General features: G+C 38.3%; 1 protein-coding gene across 1 annotated transcript in view; it reads left to right on the top strand.

The window, feature by feature from the left end:
• Positions 1-20,725, top strand: part of ADAMTSL3 (ADAMTS like 3) — a 199,680-nt gene extending 178,955 nt beyond the window's left edge. Inside the window, exons 24-31 of the mRNA XM_013957291.2 lie at positions 6,707-6,889; positions 8,955-9,074; positions 9,883-10,095; positions 12,609-12,792; positions 15,311-15,515; positions 16,319-16,428; positions 17,989-18,203; positions 18,736-20,725. Of these exons, the coding sequence (XP_013812745.2) occupies positions 6,707-6,889; positions 8,955-9,074; positions 9,883-10,095; positions 12,609-12,792; positions 15,311-15,515; positions 16,319-16,428; positions 17,989-18,203; positions 18,736-18,845 (1,340 nt within the window). The 3' untranslated portion in view covers positions 18,846-20,725. The remainder of the gene's footprint in view (positions 1-6,706; positions 6,890-8,954; positions 9,075-9,882; positions 10,096-12,608; positions 12,793-15,310; positions 15,516-16,318; positions 16,429-17,988; positions 18,204-18,735) is intronic.
• Positions 20,726-22,032: the final 1,307 nt, after the last annotated feature.

Genomic DNA, 22,032 nt, shown 5'->3' with positions numbered 1-22,032 from the left:
GCAGCAGGATCACACAAATAGCATTTAGTTGTTAAATTGAGGCAGACAGTGTTCAGAGTTGATAAGTGCAAACTAAATGTACATGTAGAAAAAATAACTTTAAATATAGACATGTGCACACAGTGGTGGGCTGTACTTGAAGAACTGTCACTCAGAGGAAGGTTTGTGGAGCCATGGTGGTTAGTGACCTGGGGACCTTGGCTTCCTCCTGCGTGGTGGCCATAAAGGCAAGTCAGGGCTACTGGAAAACAAACTGATAAGAGAAAGTATAATTTGGCTACTGTTTAAACCCATGGGGCATCCTGTTTGCAGTTCTGGTCACCTCAGCTCAAAAGAATATAGCAGTACTAGAAAAGGTAGAAGGAAAACATAAGAAAAAATAACAAGCATGATGGTCTAAGTGCCACCTCTGGTTTAGGCAGTCAGGAAGATATACTGAGGAGGGGTCAGTCCATAAATGCCATGATTTTAATGCTCTTTCCCTACGCATCCCCAGCTGCCCACCACCGGACATACAATGCCGCGTTAGATGGACTTCAGGTCTGATTAAGGATGGCAATTCCTGTGTAGTTCTTTTAATTTCTGATAAAACTATATTTTCTGAGTCCTGGAATATATATCTGCTTCAAGTCCTTGATTATGTATCTCCTCCAAGACCATAAATATCTGGGTCCTTGGTGATATAGCCACAGCTATTCAGTTTGAATGACCAGCTAACCAGCTAGGCAGAGCTGTCTCTGACAAAATCGGTGAGGTGTGGGATTGCCCTAAGGTGCACCAACCACATCCTTGTTGGGGGTCCCCTAGAGAGTTTAGTCTAGCAGTTATTTCTGAGTTCTTACTCGATTCAGCCCTCTTATATAGATGCCTAAATAGAGTTGCCTAATTTTAAATGCCAATTTTTTGAAAAATCTTAGCCCTAAACTCCTGCAGCTCTTCGAGCTGACAGAGAACTAAAGAGGACCTGGCAGAGCTGTAGCAAGGGTGGGATGAGAAGGGCTCTTGCTTTAGAGACCCCTCTGAGGAGGTCACCAGACATCAGCAAATATACCTGAATTCTGCCAGCTGCTGCTACTGCTTAGGAAGAGGGGCTGTCACCTGGCTGGTAGAAAGAGGCAGAGAGAATAGCTTTGAGAGACTGTGGGAAAGTGGGGCAGGATCAGGGAGCAGGTTGGAAGACCTCACCGAGTGCCAGAACGTCTCCCTCTGGTTCTCAGTCCAGGCCTATTGCTCCCTGTGAAGCTGGCAAGGTTCGTGCAGGTAATTCCACTAGCAGCATAGTCTAGGCTCTTTGAAGTTCACTAGGAGTTGATTGGCTCAAGCATAGTACAGATAAGTTTAAAGGAATTTTGTGATTTCTGCTAGAGAAAATAAGAAAATATATCAGCTGAAGAAATTGTATTGTAAGTTATGCTAATTCCACTGTAGCTGTTAGTGTAGAAGAAGTAATATTCAGAGGACATTCATCGTGTACACTGCTGACCCAGAATCATTTCCTCTGAAAAATGACATGCAAAGCTGGCCTCTAAAGTTAGGTAAACTTTTAGAAAAGTGCAGCAAAATGTGATTTCTGCCAGCGCAGTTCTGCCTTGCTCTTGAATGGGAAATACAGAATACTTTATGAGATTCTACAAAGCTGGGGGAAAAATTTCTGAAGACATATCCAATGTTTTAGAGCAACTAGCTAGTAGGCCAAGATTTTTATAGTGTGTAATATTTCATAGGACTTTCAAGGTTGGAGGAAATTTGTTTTTGAACACTGAATATTTTAAGGGCACCCTACAGTGCAGATTCTTTTTTTTTTCTTTCTTTTTTTAAACATGTGTTTCACAGTCCCATCCGGAGCTGGAGTTTTTTTCCGTAACATTTGGTGTCCCAGGGCCACTCATGGTGGAAAATGACTTTTTTCATGGAACATTGAGTATTTTAGAACTGCTCCAGTGCTAGTGGAAAATAACCTGTGTTTGAGGTCAGAAAAATAGATTAAACTAATTTTAAAGTTTTGTAGCTACTTAGGTCTGTAGCAGAACTTTTTAACATCAAAGGATTTAGATCCATTACAAGATCAAAATTCTGACTTTTAAGTTTTACTTTTTTAAGGCTAGTAAGGCCCCAATTCAGCATCACATCTTTGTTCCTGAAGCACAATTATAGCCATGTTTAATTTTAAGCATGTATTTAATCGCATTCTCTAATAGGGATGGATTTAATCATGTGCTTAAGTGCTTTCCTGACTTGGAGCCATAGGATATGACTGTTTTATTCTGCTACTTGCTGAAGTCAGTGACGAATCTCCCATTTGAATCCCTGGGATCTAAACTGCATTCAGGGTTTCTGAACCTTTGGCAGTTTGTGTGAGTAGATACCTTTGGGCTCATCCTCAGCTGCATCTGAGTGGAGGTGGGGTATGAAGCAAACAAAGGTGGCTTTGAGCCATCTCTTACCTCTTCTCATTTTTGTCCTGGCCTGGGATCAAACCAGGAACTCTTCTGCTTGAAAGTAATATTTTCTTGGATGTAGATAGGAAATGACTTCCTTCCAGGATTGCAAACTGGAAGATACACTTTTTTTTCTTGAAGAGAAGGTCTAGGAACTGATTCTAAAATTATTTGGTGTCTTCTGACCAATATGGATAGACAGCCATTTTGCAGAAGAAGCTTTTGTAGATGTGTTAAATTTGGACAGGAAGATGAAAAGAAAGACACATTTTAAAACCGTCCCAGAGAGGACAATGGCAACAGTAGAAACGTCTTTGAGTCAGAAGAACAGAGGGCAGAAAAATATAGCAGTGAGAGGGAAGTATTTTTAAAATTCAACATAGTTAGCTGTTAAACATTTCTATTAATAATCCTGAACACATATTTCTTATTTAACCGGTCTTCTCTACGCAGTCCTGTAATGGAAGGGCATTTTGAAGAGGGAGTGAATGTTATTTTTGTCCATGTAAAGTCCCAGGGTAAATCAGTCTTTGTGTAAAGGAGAGTCAAGCATTTGCAGTAAAATTCAACTCTGTGCAGAGGATGAAGTACCCATCAAGTCCTGCTTATGCCCGTAAGTTTAAGTATAATAATACAAGGAAAAAGTCATCTCATGGTTTGGCCTCTTCTTGCTTAGTTTAATTTCTCTTCAGAAAAGAAAGCTTAATATTTATAAAACTTTTAAAGCTTTATTGACACAAATACTAAAGGATAAAGCACAGATTTTAGGCCTTAACTGTTTTGCCTAGGAAAAACAGCTTTTTTGCATTTTGATGGCCTGCTTTGAAGTATCCTGCAGTTTTTTGTGTAGCTAAATCAGTGCTATTCAGAGTAGTACTGAGAGTCTTGTCACAAGAGGAACGGGAGAATTGTATACCTTGCCCTCTTTCTCACAAGAGCTGGTAGATAATCTTTAACTCAGTGCGCAGCCCTGCATGCCAGTAGGGAAGCAAAATCTTATCTCAGGAGTAGTAAACGTGGGGTCTTATTTCTAAAGGGAAAGTATTGAAAAGCTGCGTGATGGAAGCTTATGCCACAGAAACGCACAAATAATGGTAATTGCGTGTTGGGGTTGTGCTGTGAGCTACCTTATGAGAAGGGGTTTTAAGCAAAGCACTGTTAAGCACAGAGACTATTAAAAAGGTAAATGCACATTTAAAAATAGTTTTGTTTGAGTATCTTCCAACAGTAAGAGTTCCTCCTGATAGGAATTCCAGAAATGACAGTATGCACAAGAACTCGGTGTCTTTCGTGAGAGTTATGGCAGAAAAGGATTTCTGACTGGCCCCGTAAACATGCAGATAAGCTGAAGCTGTCCCAAAGAACTCGCAATGTGTCTGCTGCTTCACCCAAGCATGCAAAGGAGCTGGACTGTAAGGGATGGCTTTACATTCTTCTCCTGTCTGTTTTATTTCTTTAATCCATTTATTGGGTGTCTATCAGCAGATGTGAATAGTACAACACAATAAAAACTTGTTTCTGGCCCGATACTGTGCTGCCCCTCTCTAGACACACAAGCCTTTGTATCACCTTTGTGCTCTTCAGTTTGGAGTTCCCTTGGAAGGCTGGGTTAGAGGCCCCCTTCTTCTAGCATGCAGCTGTGTCTTCTATATGTATAGATTTAACTGATAATTTTTAAATATTTTTTTTCACTTTCTGCAAGTGACAGCACCCTTAAGATAATTTGGATGGATTCATTGTGCATTTCAGTTGGGCTGACTGCTGTACTGCCATGCACGGCTCTGTCCACACTTTTGCTCCTTAGACCTTTTGTTTATTCACTGTATTCACTTGAGAAATGGCCTGATTTACTTTCTAGTGTGTGTGGTACTGCATGATTTCCACCACCCCCCCCCCAGAGAATTGTATGGAGGTCCTTGGGGCAGAAGGAGGAATTACTGGCTAGTAATTTAATTTGACTTAAGGGTGTGTGTGACAGATACCCTAGTTTTGAACTTAAAATGAGAGTCAAAGCTATTCTGCAGATTTCTTCTGCAAACTGAGCTCCAGTCCAGGTTTTAAAAAGGCTGTACATGTCTCTGAATGACAGACAAGAAGAATAGAGACACAGCAACTTTTCAGGGATAAACTCTCGGATACAGACCAAGTTTGGAAGGAAGAAATATTTTACTTAAGTTAAATCCCAGGAATGAGATACATTTCTGAATGCTGTGTTGAGAGCAGAGTGAGGACTCTATCAAGGGAGGAGGTTGGGCTGAAGCTTGATAGAGGCCCAGGTCAAAAGCTTAAATTTGAACCTTTCCAAACATTTTCATGTTTTTGTGTTTTGGGGAAACTGAGTTTTGAATCTTTTGACCTCAGTCCTATCCCAGCTGTGCTGCTTCTGGCCTGTTTTGGGCTCTAATTGGTCTGCAGGATTTTGGTGCCACTGAGGGTAGTCTGACTGCAAACCTAAGCCTTAGATTAAAATAGCTCAGCATCCTCACAACACCTCCTCAGCTCATCTGTACAGTAAGTATATATCCCTGAATGGCCATGGAAAATACAGTGTAAAGGAAAAATGTGTCTGAGAATGATATATTGTAGCCAGAAAGCTGGGATATAATGAAAAAAAGACCCTTAAAACAAGACCTCTTCCTAATTCCAAAAGGAGTTTTCGAAGTGTTATAAAGCTTCTTCTGGAAACTTGAGGGACAGCCTGATTTTTGGACCCTCATGTACTCTGCAGATCTGTACCTTGTTTTGTGCAGTTTTATTCAGTAAAACGTAACCTTGTGAGCATAAAAGCACTGGGCAGTTGCTAAATTGTCCAGGATAAAATCTGTGATCATGCAGGAGAATATTTCTCTCCACTGTCTTTCTAGACAAAATGATGTGGGGAGCTTTTTCCTTCAGTGAAATAGCAGGATCCAAAAAATATGTCTGGTTCCTATTACAGTAAAGCAAAAACTTGAGGTGTGCATTGAAAGTGCTAAGCCAGTGATTGAAATGTTAAAGTTGTTCCTAAACGCTGTTCCACATCATGAAGACATCATCTGTAAAGTAATACCCCACGATGATCTGTGAGGAAAGGAGACCGAATTAGCATTTGATATGGCTGAAATTTCCATGTGTCCCACGTTCAGGTGAGGTCCTGTTGTGGATCCCCTTCTGATAGTCTGCGGTGACCTGATGTATTTAGGCAAGAAAACAGAATTCAAGCACAAGACGTTTTAATTGCTCTGAGCTGTCCTGTGCATTTGTTTATCTCTGTGGCTAGTCATCGTGCCAGATACGTCAGAACTACCCAGTGATTTATTTAGGATTTTGGAGCTTTGGATGAACGCTTCTGCTGCGGCAGATCAACTAGAGCGCAAGCAATAAAGTGTCCCATCGGCCAACTTGCAAAATATCCTTTTAAAGGCAAATATTTGAGGGGGGAAAAAAAGCAACAGTGGAAGTCATCCCACAGAGGTAATACCATGCAGTTTCAAAATTCATCTAATTAAAACTAAAAATCCAAAGTCATTAATAGATTAAAATATAGAATGGCAAGTTATCTGCAAATACTGAATTTCTCAGAGTTCCAACTTTTCAGTAGGAAAGATGATGGCTTTCTATAACATGATAAATGAGTGTTAAACAACTGATCCCCTACTTTAGTTGTTAAAAGCTCTTTCTGTTTCTTCGCAGAGCGTTGCTACAATTTGTCTTTATGGCATCTGCTATCTGGAGAAGTCTTCAGTGGTCTCTTTGGCAGAAATTGGCCCCATATATTTTCTAATTTCATTAATAAATACATCCTTTTTCTTCAAGAGAAACATTGCTCCTCAATTTCTTTTTCTGATTTGTTTTAATTAGAAATGTAATATTTATTCACTCCATGTATTCTGGGCTGCAGGTTCAATGAAAAGATGCTGTGCAGATCTCCACATGAGTTGGTCCAGGCTGGGGCTGAGTCTCATGTTTTTCAGTAGACGCACACACGAACACATTGCGTTGCTTTTGAATGACTGGCAGCAGTTTTTAAAGCTGTTCTGTGAGCTTGCCTTACAGTGCTTAACCTTTAATCTCTGTGGGATGCTGAACTGTTAATAGGGCTAATAACTGAGAAGTTTTGTTGTGAGTGGAAAAAGTGCTCATTTAGCTGCAGTGTTGTTATTTTAATTTACAGTATTGGTGAAATGACAAAGAGACTTATGGTTCTTGGATATTATAGTAGCAGTCAGCAATATAAAACCTATGATTTATCTCACTCAGTAAGTATTTTAATTATTTGCATTTTAAAGGTGTTCCTCAACCAAACGTAACGTGGTCTAAGAAGAAAGATGTGCTGCAAATCAATTCTTTCTTGCTTTTGAATGGGTCTTTATTTCTGAGGAATGTTTCGTATGAAGATGCAGGAACGTATACCTGCACAGCAGTTAATGCTCTTGGAAAAGCAGAGGCCGCATCTGTTCTCCACTTAACTGGTAGGTGCCACGTGAGAATTCCTTACTGATAACAGCAGTGAGCCACTTTGATTATGAAGTTTTAGCAATGAACTAGTTGGGGAGATATTTTATGCTTTATAATAAACTTGGAATTTTTTATTGCATCTCACTCCTTGGGATCTGTTCTCTTTCATGTTTCCTGTAGTAGCAGATCTACGTATAGGAGGTTTCATTTGTGACTTCTTCAAATGTTGCTCTATCTTCTTGCTTCTAGGCAACAAACATCAGCCCTTAAATAATGAGACACATTAGAAAACTAAATCCAGTGTCATATTACATTGTGCCCAGTGCTTTTATCTAGGGAAACAGGTCAGGCTTGAGTTATTCAGAAAAATCTACAGGGAAATGCAGCGAAATAAAAGCAAAGTTGTTTTTTTTTTTTAATTATAGAGGCCAATAAAACAGAGACATGGAAAACAAAAAAAGTCTGAACATGAACTGCTAACTCTAAAAATAGAAAACTTGCACAAAAACTCTTGTTAAATGACTCTATTGTAAGTAGATTAATAATGTAATACTGTATGATACAATCATGCCTTGCAAGTAGCTCCAATAAATGGATCATTCAGTTCTAGAGATCACCATTTTGTTGTACAAAGTACAACACAGTTATACATGGCCAATTCTGCTACAAAGCTTTCTTTCTTAAGCATGCACTTAGGGTAGGTTGCAGAAGTTTGGATCTGTTGGCCAAGAAAGACGTACCAGAGACATAATAGGAGCCTCTGTGCAAGGATGAGTGTAAACTGAAGCAGCCTTCTTAGTTTCAGTTTTCCTGGACTAGGTCAAAACTTCGAATGTTCCTGAGAGGAATAATATTATAATGGTGTGACTGGAAGATTGCTCACAAGAGTCTGAACTTCATTTCTAATCCTGATCACATGATACTAAAAATAAATCTAGATTTATTTTTTAAATAACATCTTTAAATAATCTAGACTGGCCAGTAGAGGGCCAAATTCTGCAATTTTTTTGACTGTGCAAAAGTTCAATGAAATGAGAGGACTTCCAGTGTCAGGACTTGCAGATTGCACTGACTCAGTGCTGCGCAAAGCAGTGTCATGTCACACCACTGGACCTTGCTACAGCAAGTACTGACCTACCCTGGGGAGTCAGCGGCAGCTCAAAACATGTGCAGCCTTTCTAATAAGCATGCCTACGCGCTGACGAGACAACTAGCCCTTCTGCTGTCGGCGACAGTGCAGGACTGGCCTCAGTGTGGTCCTGGGGAGATTTTTTTTCCCACCATTTTCACAGCCAATCAGGAGGCCTTGTGCAGACATTTTACACTAAGGAAGAATGTAGACTAATCCAAAGGAACCTCTATAAAATGACCCACAGAAGTTAGAATATAACAAAAGCCTTAAGCCACAGAAGGAAGGTGAATCTTGGATATTATGCACATTCATTAAAATATAAATGTTGACAAAGTATCAAGAACTGTGTGTTACTGGCAGATTACCCACGGTTTTGGCAGTTATTCTGGCATATAATAAAAAAGGAGGAGTTGCTATAGTGATAGGCATACGATTCTGCCTATATTATGCAATCTCTACTATGCATGGCATATTTTTAAGAGATTTTCTCTTTTTTATTATGGCAGTTTGTCATATTTCCATCTAATGGAACAGAAGAATTGGCCTGATTCCATTGAGAGAGTTTTTTTTTTTTAATTTCTGTATGTGAATGACTGATAATGCAATAATAAACAATATTATTATAATAAACAGTAAATAAATCAGAGATCATGTAAATCTTGTTTTTAAGCTAAGTGTTATAGGCTCATATTGTTAAAAAAAATAGTCAATACGTTTGATATTTTAAAAGTTTTAAATTTTGTAATATTATAATTTGTTTCCCTGTTTTCATATTTGAAGTATATTTGTTAGATGAACAGTTTAATTGCATAAATGAAGATCCTAAAGAGTTCCAAAGCACTACTATCCTTCTGCTTGATAACTAGTATTCGATATTTTGCTACTAATTATCTTTAGAACCTTGGTTTAATTTTTGGTAAGAAGAGATTTTATACATTGTTTTCCAGAGCAAACATTTACAGATAATAACACTCTATCATCAAAGGGAAGCAGAAGAAAGCGTGTCCTAATGGCATCTGCAATCGGTACAAATGTCAGTGTGGTACCTGGAGATCCATTGAGAATAGGTGTGTTGTCTTTTCTGCTTTGGTGGTTGAATTGTGTGTGTTGTTAATGTCATTAAAATGGAAAGGGCCCCACGGGGGAGGTGAGTGTGATTTCTAAGAGTCCAGTTTTGGTGACCATCTGGATGTCCTAAGCATGTCTCAGCTTTTTGTGAGCAGAAGGAGCCACAGAGTTAGAGATGAGATGTGACGATTTTTTAATCCAGCTTTACAAAAAAATGTTCTGTAATGGTGACCACGCAGGCATCATCTAGATGACTCACCATGAGACTGAAGTTGGGTAATTTCTTTGAGCTCCATTTGAAAATGTGAGGGGTTCCAGCTGTTCTCTAGAATTGCTTTTTATTTTTCTGTCTAAATGAATACTTCTGTTTCCATCCCTTTTTGTGCTTGTGCAGTGATGTGGAGTAATTTCATTTAGTGTTTATGACTCCTTTCTAAAACAGACAAAAACTCTCCCCTCACAAGCCTGTTTGCATATTATAGTCTGGTGTGAAATCTTCACTCCATTTAAATACTTTGGTTTCCCCCCCTTGGTTCATATAGAAATGATGTTTGCAAGAACCTACTAAAAGGGAAAATATAAAGAACTATGGTAAGTATAATTGTCTTACACAGCTGATAACCCTCAAGACTCAGTCAGGATCAGTTTGGGCTGTAACTTGGACTTCAGTGAATTTATGCATATTCTTTGTGATTTAGATTGATAAGGCCTTTATATAACATCACAGGTTCATACATACCCATTTGCAAACACATCAATGTAGCTGCTGTGTTTAGAAAAAACTGCTAAAATGCTGTTGATTTTTAGGTTGCCCAGTGCTTACCAACCACAGAAACACGGTTCACTGGCTTTTCAGAGATTTCCCAGTCGAGGAAGTTGAGACCTTGCAATACCGAACCCTGGTCGGGGGTCGTATCCTGGAGGTGAACACCAACTCTGGTCAATTCGCTGGACAGTACAGATGTTGGACTTCAGTTAGTGCAAAACCAATGTCAGTTTGGGTAAATGTCAAGAAGGAAGGTTTGTTGAAAATTATATGACAAATTCTTAAATTTTTAAATATTATTTTCTTTCACTGTGTAAAGGCTTTCCTGAACCCTGGCCTATTTTTGTACATGGAAAGTAATAGACAATGTGTATTTAACTTCGGATATATGAGTAGTCCAATTTAAGTCAATGGACAATGTCCATACTCAGAGTTGGATATGGGCATTAACGTCTACAGTAGCAGGACCTAATAGAGTATTGTATATCTCATTTCTTACTTGTGTAGCTGAGAAACTGTGAGAATATTGCTTGATTCAGTGCCTTGCTGCTTGAGCAGTTGTTTAATCAGGCCAGTTTTCTAAGCTTCAGCAAATCATACAAATTGTTATCATGATAACCCACCAAACTGAAAAAAAACTGACTTGGAGGATGTATGTGGAACTATATTATTTATAATCAAAATAATTTTAATGTTGTTTTCACATTTAAGTGTCATTCAGTGATATGGAAGCCATCTTACTGTAGTCACCCTTAAACATATCTGCGTCCTAGGAAACAGTACCTATTCATTATCAATGTCAGTTTTAAGTTTTCCAGAACATTTTGTAAGGTCCTCATCCTCTAATGTGATGCACCTGCACAAAATTCCATCTCCATTAGTGAGTTACAAAGTGTGGAACTGCAGATAAACAATATTGTAGATGAATTTGAGAAGAATCTTACATATGTACCAGCAAGACAATGGGCTGCATTTGCAAATGCTCTGTGTAGTTTGTAAATATTTAAGGTGCTATAGAACTTAATTACATGATAATTGCTGGACTTTTCAAGAGTGTCTAAGAGAGTTAGGAACTTAAGTCCTGCCGAGAGTCTGGCAGCAAAGCACTGAGTTCCATTTGACATTTAAAAAAGAAAAATTTACTAACCAATCAATACCTAGGGAATGCAAATGAGATTTATCTGTTGAAGTTGTTCATGATTTATCTATTATCCTACCAATATGATTTGGCTTGCTGTTTATGTACAAAAGACTCAAATAATCTATAAGATCAGATCTTGCAATTCTCTACACTGTATATAAGTATATTTAGGTATTCTCAATGACTGCCATTGGTTTACTTGTGTGAGTGAGGACGACTTCTGTTTCCAAGGGTTGTGGAGTTAGTGTTGCAGTTACAAAGTAATTTTACTGTCCATTATCAAAATGTTGATTCTTGGTGATAAATCTGAAATCAAAAGTAAATCAAAATATTAATAAACTGAATCAGAAAATATTCTGATAGATCTTATCAAGAAATATATCCGGGCCTTGGTCCTGGTATATATATCTCATTAAAGTTAGAAGTTCTGAACAAGCCTAGCCATGTACTGAACTGTCCACCTGTAGTCTTTAGCTGGCTGAAGTAAAGCATACTGCCTAACAGTATGCTTTCTAATGAGGCTGGTAGTCTTTTGGGGGATTCCATTTTGCAGTCATGAGCTTTAGCTCTGGTTGTTGCTTCTGTAAACGTTTCATCACTGAAATACCCATGCGTTTGTAAGACTGCAAAATCTCTTCTGGTGGTTTCTGCACAGTAGGCATATTGAGGGCACTTCTGAGCAGTGTCATCCTAGTTAAACAAACAGTACAGTCTCTCCATCTTAGTTGCACTCAGTAAATTTAACCATTTCTACTTTGAAAAAGGCCCTCTTGTATTATTTTAAGAAACCCAGAAGTAATAAGGAAACACTGAAAAACAATAAGTTAAAGAATTCATTATGTGCTGGAAGAGCGAGCCTGTGGACACAGCTGGTAGCTATCAATTATTCTTGGTTATTACAGAAAAATCTGACTCCTTCTGTGATCACATAAAAATCTGTCAACATTGCATAGTACTTCATCTTTTACCAAGTGTCAAAAAAAAAGTGTGGGGGAGGGGGAAGTGTGGAATTGTGACTAAATATAAAGGTAGTAATTGTTGGAGGTGATTGGTCTTTAATATAAAATGCTCTTTAAAACAAATTCCCTTTTCATCTTGCCAGATGCCTCTGTGGCAAGTTATTTATGCATTAAATACCTTTTCTATAGTTTAGCACAGGATTCTCTTAAATCATGAAATTATGTGAAGTGTCTGGAGTAAGATGAGTTTTCTTCAGAATAAACTTACTGTAGAACAGCAGGAAGCCTACAGACCCTGATTTACAGTTTCCTCTTTTTAATGCTCATTGTATAAAAATGTTATGAAAGTTTTAAAAGAAGTTCATCAGTTCCTACTGTGAGCCAAGTTCTGCCCTTCATGTGCACATATGCTGATCCCATTTGCCTTCTAGAGAACTTCATGCTCATGTGTAAGAGCTGAAGTTGAGGGAAGCTGAGCAGGACTAAATTCTTCTCCGGCTTATGGTCCCTTTCCACAATGCTGAGATATTTGCTGTTCTGCATTGAATGTGGTACCTATCTAGCTTACAGGCTGTGCTGCCAGAACAATCAAAATGTGACCCAGTTACAATGCGTAATGCCTCTCTCACTCACTAGTTTTCAACTGCATTTCTTCTCCTATGACTAGATTATAAATGGGAATATGCGGAGTGGAGTACTTGCTCAGCTAGCTGTGGGAATTCGGGAACCCGCTCCAGAAGACTACAGTGCATGAATTCAGAGAAACAGAAAGTAAATGAATCATTATGCAAAGAACTGCAAAAGCCAGTGACTACTTATCAGTCATGCAACAGATGTGACTGCCCTGCCAGGTAAGCTCCTTTCTACTCAAACACCTGAAAGCGCTTGTTTCTGGGTGTTATTCTGCAAGTCTGAAATTTGGGTTTTATTTTGTCGTGAACCCCTAAAGCATGAGAGATGTGAAGATGTGTCACAAGCAGGTAGGGTAATGCTAGATTCAGCAGAATAAATGAGACTGTGCAGAGCTCTGTGTTGCTGCAGCTAGTCTTGCTGCTACCACGCTAACACCTTTAAAGCGAAGCTGGAGGTCCCTCTGATAACACTGGCATCTGCTAGTTTTGTGGGATCTGTGCCAGCACCTCGAGAAAAGCTGGTTATGTTTAGAGCAGCCAAGATGCTCGTGAGTGGAGTCTGTGGTGACCTTGTCTCCTTCCATGCTAGCAGAGCAGCTGTCTGTAGGATGTCTGCTGTGGAGCACCTCAGTTGTCTCTTGTGCCCCTCACCACAGTGTCACAGTCCTTGTATGTGGTTCTCTGCCAATCTTCTGGCTGAATCAGCTGGGATATCTTGTGATCTTTGGGCAGAAAATCTTTATATCACAGGCAAATACAATCACAGCCTCTGGTTCCAAAAAGTCGAAATCTCACCTCCAGATTTTGTGGACTGCACTGAGCGTTCCAGCTAAGCCAGGTGTTGCTCTAGGTCTTTAGCAGGAAATCCCACAGCCATCCTCAAAACAAGTGCTCTGCGTTGCTTTCAAGGATTGGCCATCGCTGTCAGCAATGTAAAATCCATGAGGGATGAAAAGTCATGCACACGTTTTGGAGTTGTCCCTCACTGGAAAATCTTCAGAGAGAAGTGTTAAGACCTTAACTGACATTGTGGGCGTGCATCTGCCAGTATGTTCTAAACTCTGTGTTCTAAATACAGAAAACATAGCAACAGATAAATATCTGGAGAAATTTGTTTATATTTCATTATTAGCAGCCAAAAAACCAGATCATTCTAAATTGTGAGTCTGAACTACAGCCAGCCCATAACAAGTGAACTTCTTGCCAGTGGAAAAATACTAAAATAGAGCAAATAGTATGAAACACAGACTCAGTTGCTGGCTTCCCTCTAAAATCTGGCCATTCAGAGCAGACAAGAGAGTTATGAGGATGCTGGGGGGCAGTGGCCCCCTAAGCAAAGGCCGTGGCTTTAATGGACTCCAGTGCATGACTTAATCTGAATAACACTGGACCCAGAGTAATCACCGTAAAAATCAAGCAGTTATTTTGTATGGCTAAAGAGACTGCGACCTAAATTCTCTCCTACTAAAATGCTTTATTTTGCTTTCAGTTTGGCTTTATGTAGAATTAAACAGTGGAAGAGAATTCTGGGTATACTAACAGTTAACTGTACCTAGAATTATACATAATATAACATAACTCTCTTTGCCTTTTTAAAGTATTCCAGGCTTCCCAGATGCCTGGGAAATAGCCCTGTCTCTAGCGCCTAGTGCCTCCAACCTCTCCCCTCTTCCCTGTGGTTGCTGATCAGGGAGGGAAGTGCAAAATGCTCAGACTTCCCATTCTGTTTCCCCATGTACAGACCTCTGCACTATCCGCTTATCCCAAGGCAACTCTTTAGAAAGTATCCATAGAGTTATATAGATTTTAGATGTAAAGTCAGAGTTGTGGGCCCCTGTTATTCAAAGGTGTTATGCCTGTGTTTAATCCACTTCTCTCTGGTATAGCATATATAAGTGTAGTTAAGCAAATATAAGGATTTAAGCATGTGCTTAACTTCTGTTTCAAGTGCTTGCCAAATCTGGGCCTTGTTGATTTGCTGTGCATATGTTGCACCAAATATTTACAAAGTACTTGAGCTCTAAAAGGGAGAAAGACAAGAGTCCAGATTGTAAAAGATTAATCTGTCTTGAGTGGATGTAAACAGTTTGACCATAAGAAAACTAAATAACTGCTGAAGAGAATAGACTATTTTTCCTGTTATCACAGTTGTGCTACAAATAAAGTCCCATTCCTTATTTCTAGCTAGATTTATGAAGAGATTAAGTAGAATAAATTATATTACCACCTTCTGCCTCCCCTGTATTGTTCCTAGCTTTCAAAATACGCTAAATGTTTGCAACATGTGATCAATAAATAAAATGTTCTTTTTGAGCCATTATCTAACAAGATCTTGATGTAATAAATTTGGATGCATTACGACACGTTACCTTAATGCCAAGTGAGTCAGTACCATTCATTTTATAAGTTATGGAACTGCTGTTAAATCCAGCAGAGACTATAGGGTTTACCTAGTATAATCTTTTGGGTAACAACTAGTGTAAATTCAGTCAGCATACATTGAGTTACACTATATCTTAGAAGGCTTTGGTTTACCAAATTTGTAAGATCCTGTGTAACAGCTGAAAAGCTCGTTCTCCTTTTCTCACATCAAATTCTTGACTTTAGACATCCACCTAAAACTTATAATAACCCAAATTAAAGCTGCTTTGATTTCTATTTGCAGATTGCTGCAAACTACCAGCAAGCTTACACTGCTTGCATACTTGCAATGAATTTGTTTTTCTGCATCCTGTAGGTGGGTCACTAGCCCATGGTCTGAGTGCTCTGCGTCTTGTGGCAGTGGATTTCACTTTCGACAAGTAACTTGCCAACAAACAAAAGCCAGTGGCAGTGTGCTGACGCTATTACCAGATGCTTGTATACACAGAGATCGTCCTCTGGGAAGGAAACCCTGTATGATTTATTCATGTACAGAGCGGACGATACAGACCAAAGGGCAGGTAAGTTGCAGAGTTCATCTGGAACCTCTTTGTATTATAAAAACATATTAGTATCATCATGTCATTGTCTGAACATGTGTGTTCTCACGTACGTAGGAAGAGCTATGTGACACTAGTTAAAATCACCTTTCAGAACAGTGAATTACAAATCCTGATTTCTTAATTTTGTGATGTCTGATCTAATTCAGTATATTTTATAACCTAATTCATTACTAGGTATTCCATTCTTTTGTGCTGGTGTATTGCTTTTACTGCAGCCTTATAAGAACCAAGTTTGCATAGCTGTACTTGTGAAGTCGCCCAAGAAAAATATATAAATGTGCTTCAAAAGCAGCTGCCAAATATTTAATACACAGAATTTTGCTTTCTTATGTCCTGCATCTTCATTTCTGCAAAAAACTTGTGTTCATTTTGACAGGATTTTTGTAATTACACAGCATTTACTATTTAATGAGCAAAGTACTGAATTAAGAGAATTAGTAGAGCAGCGTTCCAGATATGGCTGTTAGCATGGCAAGTTTGTGTTTGTCAGAGCTAGGGAAAGAATGTTATAACAATAGAGATGTGAAATGATTAGTGTGTAGACAATAGATTTAGCTTTATGAATGGGTGTGAGAAATCACACACAGAGAACTGGACAGCTTAGGCCTTGTCTGAACTGAGGTGTGATGGGGATTGAAGAGGGAGAGATACAAATCAAGGGTGACGCCTGGTTGTGTAACTAACTGCCTAGAAGGGAGATTCTGTTGATATTCACTTTTGTTTCTTTTTCTTTCCCCTCGCCCCTTCTCCCCATTTTTCAGTGTTCTGGTCGCTGTGTAGGCCGTGCTGTAGGTTTACACCATCGTCACTTTATATGTCAGCTTCGTAATGGATCTGTGGTGCCAAACTCTTCTTGTGATGAAGGAAAGAGGTATTCAGTTTAAAGCATGCAAACATAATCAAGCCAAGTTAGATTCTTTAGATGATCAAAGTAAAGACACCGTATTGTCCAGCCAGTATAAATATGCAAATCCTTCTTAGGAATCAAACTCAAAGAAAGGAGGTAGTGTCTATCATCGCTTTTATACACTGGATGAATTCAGGAACCCAAGGAGGACAATGGAGTTGATCAGCGTCCTCCACTATGCTAATAGCAAAGCTGGGAACAGAATGATGGTGTCTTGATTCCCAGGGCCAAAGAAAGTAAAAACTCTAGTGATCTGTCTTAACTTTCTTCTTATTGCTGATCTAGATCTCTTCTGACAACACTTTTATTATAGTCTACTGCAGACCAAGTTTTATAAATTAAGAGTTTTCCTGGGCCTCATAGGGTATATTTCTCTGTATAGACTTCATTCTTCTGCCTCTCGAGGTATATATGTGGGCAAAACAAATGAAAAACTGAATGAATGAGAAGGTGTGAGGTTTTTTTTCCTCAAGGTACACATTCTTTTTAAGCACTTTGTGAATTTTTCTCCTACCTGTAAATAACCCCTTCCAATATGAAAATTATGGACTTTACATCTCCTCAGAATCTTAATCAGCAGATTCATTTGGGACTATGCTAGAGCTCATAAGTGAATGGCCATCTGTATAAAACACTATAATCTCAAAAAGGGTTGAATTAAAGAGGAATTCAAACTGAACATGAAGGTGTAGGGGTGCAAGACACTATTCCAGACCTACCCAAAGGCATAGGTAGCTCAGTGAAGAGCAGGGAATATATGGGTAGCAAGTACACATATGTAAATTGTTACCATATTTCTGGATTACTGAACCCAGCTTTTAATATTTCTCTTTATAACAGTGCTTCTTCTTTGTGATCGTTTTAAAGCATTTTCACTGCACATAGGATGAAATTTTGGCTCCACTGACATAAATGGTCAAACTCCCATTTACTACTGGGAGCCAGGATTTCACTTTGGCTTCAAATGTTTGAGGGGATTTAGTGTTGACGTAGAAATGTTATTTTGTGTTCAGGAGAGCAGTTATAAATAGAGCACCTGCAGCATCCAGTATGTAACATTTCAGGATTGTTTTGGTGGAGAGAAGAGGGAATGCTGACAGTTATGTTTTCTTGTTGAAACTTTTTGTAAAGGTGAAACAGTTTTTCTATTCCAGGATTAAGGAAGTTGTTTAAATAAACAGGGACTCACCTTTTCTTTTGTCATGAGTGAGGCATAATGAATGGGCACAAATTGAAATACAGGAAATTCAACTTAAACATAAGAAAAAACTTTTTTTACTGTGAGGATTGTCAAGCACTGGGACAGGTTGCCCAGAGAGGCTGTGAAGTCTCCATCTTTGGAGATATTCAGAGCCTGACTGGACATGGTCCTGGGCAACCTGGTCTAGCTGACCCTGCTTTGAGCAGAGGGCTTAGACTAGACAATCTCCAGAGGTCCCTTCCAACCTCAACGGTTTTATGATTCTATGAATAAGGGTTTAGCACAGAAATAAACATTAAACTGCTATTTGTTTTTCTCCACAGATCTGCTGTCAGAAGAAATTGCTCTTCAGAGGCATGTGATGTCTATTGGCGTACAGGCCCTTGGAGGCCTTGCAGTGTGGACTGTGGGAATGGATTTCAGTCACGACGAGTGTACTGCGTGCACAGAAAGAACAACAAACCTGTGGCTGATCAGCATTGTGGATGGAGGAAGAGACCAGTGACCTGGCAGCATTGCAATGTCACATCCTGTGGCAGTATGTAAATATTTATTTATATCTGAGAATAGTTTGTAGCAGTTACATTGGAAAGAGATTCACAGTTGTATACTAATGAATTTGCAAGCATTTGATTGTACATCAAATGTAAAACTATCCTCTCCAAGGAGCGCTTCATAATCCTGGAGTTATTTTTCTCCATGAGTAGGCCAGTTTGATATTAAAGCCTGAAAAGCACTTTTTAAAGGCAGGAGTTTTAGGAGATTGTTTTATGCAAACTTCCCTTCATGACTGTGCCAGTTGTGACTCATTCATGAGTCTCTGAGCGAGCTGCTAATTACTGAAAGGTGGGGTAGTTTTCTGAAATATGCAATAGGTAAATGAATACAGTGAGATCATGCCTTTTATTTGTGACCTAGTTTAGATTTGAGTCCACTGTTGTCTGAAATGAAAAATAAAATAATCACCAAGCTACCAGCAATCCTTCAGTTGTTTATGGTTATGATTATTAATTCTACTATGTATCTTTTGTCCATTATAAAGCCTTTTAATGTTCAAATATATTTTTCAGAAGGCGAATGCAAGGATACAACTCACTACTGTACGTTTGTAAAGCAACTAAAGTTATGCTTGATAGACATCTACAGACAAAGATGTTGTCAGTCGTGCCAGGAAGTGTAACTCTTCTATGGAAAGTTCATGATGCTGCAGTGAAGAGACGAGAAGAGAGGTTCATTAAACTAGCCTGCTCAAAGTATATACTTGTAAATAAGACATTAGTCATAACAGTTAAATGGATACATGGGGCTAATGAAAAAACACTATTGTAGATTGATATGCTGGACAGGGTATTTTTTCTGGGAACTTTTATTATCCACTATTTGCAATGGAACTTCTAATGTTTTAAACATTTTTGTGTCTGGATTAGGAAGATAATATCATGGCACATCATCTGTAAAATTTTACAGGCCATCACATTATAATTTTATTGGGGGGAAAAAGCATTATCTAAAAAGCACCAGGTAGTGCATACTGTCCTTAAGTTATGAGAAAGCCAAAGTCACAAAATCCTTTGAAGAATTTCAGAATGCTGCAACTGTTGACCTGTAGTTCTCATTTTTATTATTTTATCAAATTTAACATGATTCTTAAATTTATAGACACTGTGGCTTGTAGCTGTAAAATTTTTGGCAGTGACTTCATTTTCATAAACAGCTTGAGCTTAAGGGTCAATCTCACAGGATACGTTTTATTGAGATTAGCTGTCAGACGGATACACAGAAGTACATTTCTTTCTTCATACTTGTATTTATGCGTATACAATAAAAGGCATTGTGGATGCCAGTACAATTTTCAAAACAGCAATAGATCTGTTTCGAATAAATGAGGTGTCATTTTCCATCGTTTCTATTCTTCTGCTCCAGTCACTGAAGTACGATCAAAGTTCTGGCATGATTGGACTTCTCTACTGATTTTAAATTAGACACAAGGCTTCCTTGTCAGAGCTGTGAATGAAACCTTTGTGAGCACTATTCCCTTGCACATGGTCAAATGGGGAACTAGAGCCGATAACTGGCTGAACGTGCTGTCAAACTTTGCCTTGAATAAATACTAGTTTTTGCATTAATGGGGAAAAAAGTCCAAGGAAGAAATATTAATTATGAAGATGAACAAGTGCAAGAAAAGCCTATTTTGAGCGGTTTTCAGTCAAGATGATTTTTTTCATCATGACCATTAACTATTCAAATCTTTTGAAAATTGATAAATTTTGATTATGACATTCCTGGGTAAATTGTTTTCTGTATTGCAGATTGTCTCATAGGGCTTTAAGTACAGAGAACCCCATAGGGAGGTAGCAGATAGTAGTTGTTTTTTTCTTTTGTAGTTTCCACACTACTGCACATGCTGGAGGCCTGAATCCTTATCTTGACTTGGGTTTTGTGTTAGGTTACTGAACTACATTGCATTGTAATTAGTGGGTATGCTGTAAGAACAGTTTTAGAAGCAGTATTCCTACACAATGGGTTTGTATCACTGAAAATTAGATTAGCACTACTGTATAGAAAGTGTTTAAAGTGGACTATTGTGTCCAAGGCTGACTGCAAGGAGAGGATATTCCTGATCATTACCTTCTTAATCAGCAATGGGTCTTGATTGTTTAAGCAGTTTTTTTTAAATTAAAAGAAAAACATTTGTAAGATACTTTTGTAGATATTTATTGTCTGATTTAAAAGTGCAATATTTTGTTTTGTACAGTGTTTAATAAAGATTTTGGGACATATATTTTTTCTTATTACCAAAATTTCTTATTCATGTTTTTCCTTTATATTTAAAGTTTTTGAATGTTAACACATAGCATTCTTTTGTTGCTTTAATTTTGTCTTTGGTTAAGTATGCATGCTATACAGAAGCCGTGCTGTAAATGTTTGTTTTGCAATTGGCATGACATTCCTCTGTAGCTTATTTTATTGCTACTCCAGTAACTGAAGATGTTTAATATTTAGCTTTCTTAAACTTAGTTTTGATATTTCTGAAATAAACTATACTTTGATTATTCAACAGCATGATTACACAGATTGTTTATTACTGTGATTTTCATGGTAGCTATGCTTCCCTCCCAAGTGTTATTTATGAACCTACTATTTCCATAATCCCAGATTTTTCAAAGCTAAGACTAGTTCTTATTTCTGACAGCTTATCAGACAGATTCTCAGCTTCACTACAGTCTACTTTGCACTGCTATTAAGAGGCAACATAAGAGGTAAGCTGACTGAAAAAGTGGGGAGGAGATTTTTCTGTGCTAAAATCCAAATAAGCCAACTCTTACTCATTGAAGTCTAGAATCAGGATTATGCAAAAAGGTGGAATAAAGTTATCTTTCCTTGCTGGGCCTCCATGTACTGCACCTAGCAGAGTATGTATAGACCCAACAGATTGTCTCTGTATTTTTATATTTACTGAGTGATGGCTGGCAAATAGCTGCATGAAGAAATTTGTTTCAGAGTATCCAATATGTATAATAGTCATTAGAGAGTCCCATAAATCATATGAACAAGGAAATCCTCAAATATTTGTATTAAGCTGAAATTAAATGTCTAGCAATGAAATGGTGATGTTTCAATGGTAACACTGACACAGATGCAGGAGTCTTTTTCTTTTTTGGTTTTATGTCATCAATTCATTCTTTCTGTAAAGTCTGGTATAGTGTATGAAAAGCACTTTTAGAATAGCAATTGAATCCAAGAATAACTTCCCGCAGTTGCATCTTCATTTAGTGTGACATCATAAAATGCTTCTTTTTAACCACTGTTATTTTGAGGAATATTAGTTTTCTAACCTGCTGTTCATTTTGTCTGCAGTTCCATAATATGCTGCTTATAAAAAAGTGACCTTAAATATTGAATATTGTCTGAAGCTTTAAAATATCATTTGATGCTTTTCCTGGAAGCATAATCTCTAGGGTGTGGCTCTTTCAAATATACTGTAATAAGGGCTGCTCTCTTTCACTAGTAAATTTAGGGAAAAACATTAAGGGCAAATTGAAAGGGAATAAACTCCCCCTCCACCCTTTTCTTCCCCCGCAAAAATCCTCAAACGCATCTGCAGAGGATCTGTTAAATGTATCTGAAAATGCCCTCCACTTCCTCTCAAAATTTATTGCACAGTGCTGGTAGGTGGCAGCAAATTACTTTCCTCAACTTACTTAAGACAGGGAAAGAAAAAAAAAGTGACTTGGGGAACTATGAAAACAGCTGTGAAAATTATAAAAAGCATCTGGGCTTGCTCTCGGACCCAGAGGAGGAGCCATTTTCGGCATAACACACAGGCACGTTACTTCATGGATTCAGATTGCATTTCCCAATGTTGA

This window comes from Apteryx mantelli, chromosome 15 (assembly GCF_036417845.1).
Source record: "Apteryx mantelli isolate bAptMan1 chromosome 15, bAptMan1.hap1, whole genome shotgun sequence".
In the NCBI taxonomy this organism is placed as follows: Eukaryota; Metazoa; Chordata; class Aves; order Apterygiformes; family Apterygidae; genus Apteryx; species Apteryx mantelli.
The sequence above is the reverse complement of the archived record's forward strand: the minus strand, read 5'-3'. Positions and strand labels throughout refer to the sequence as shown.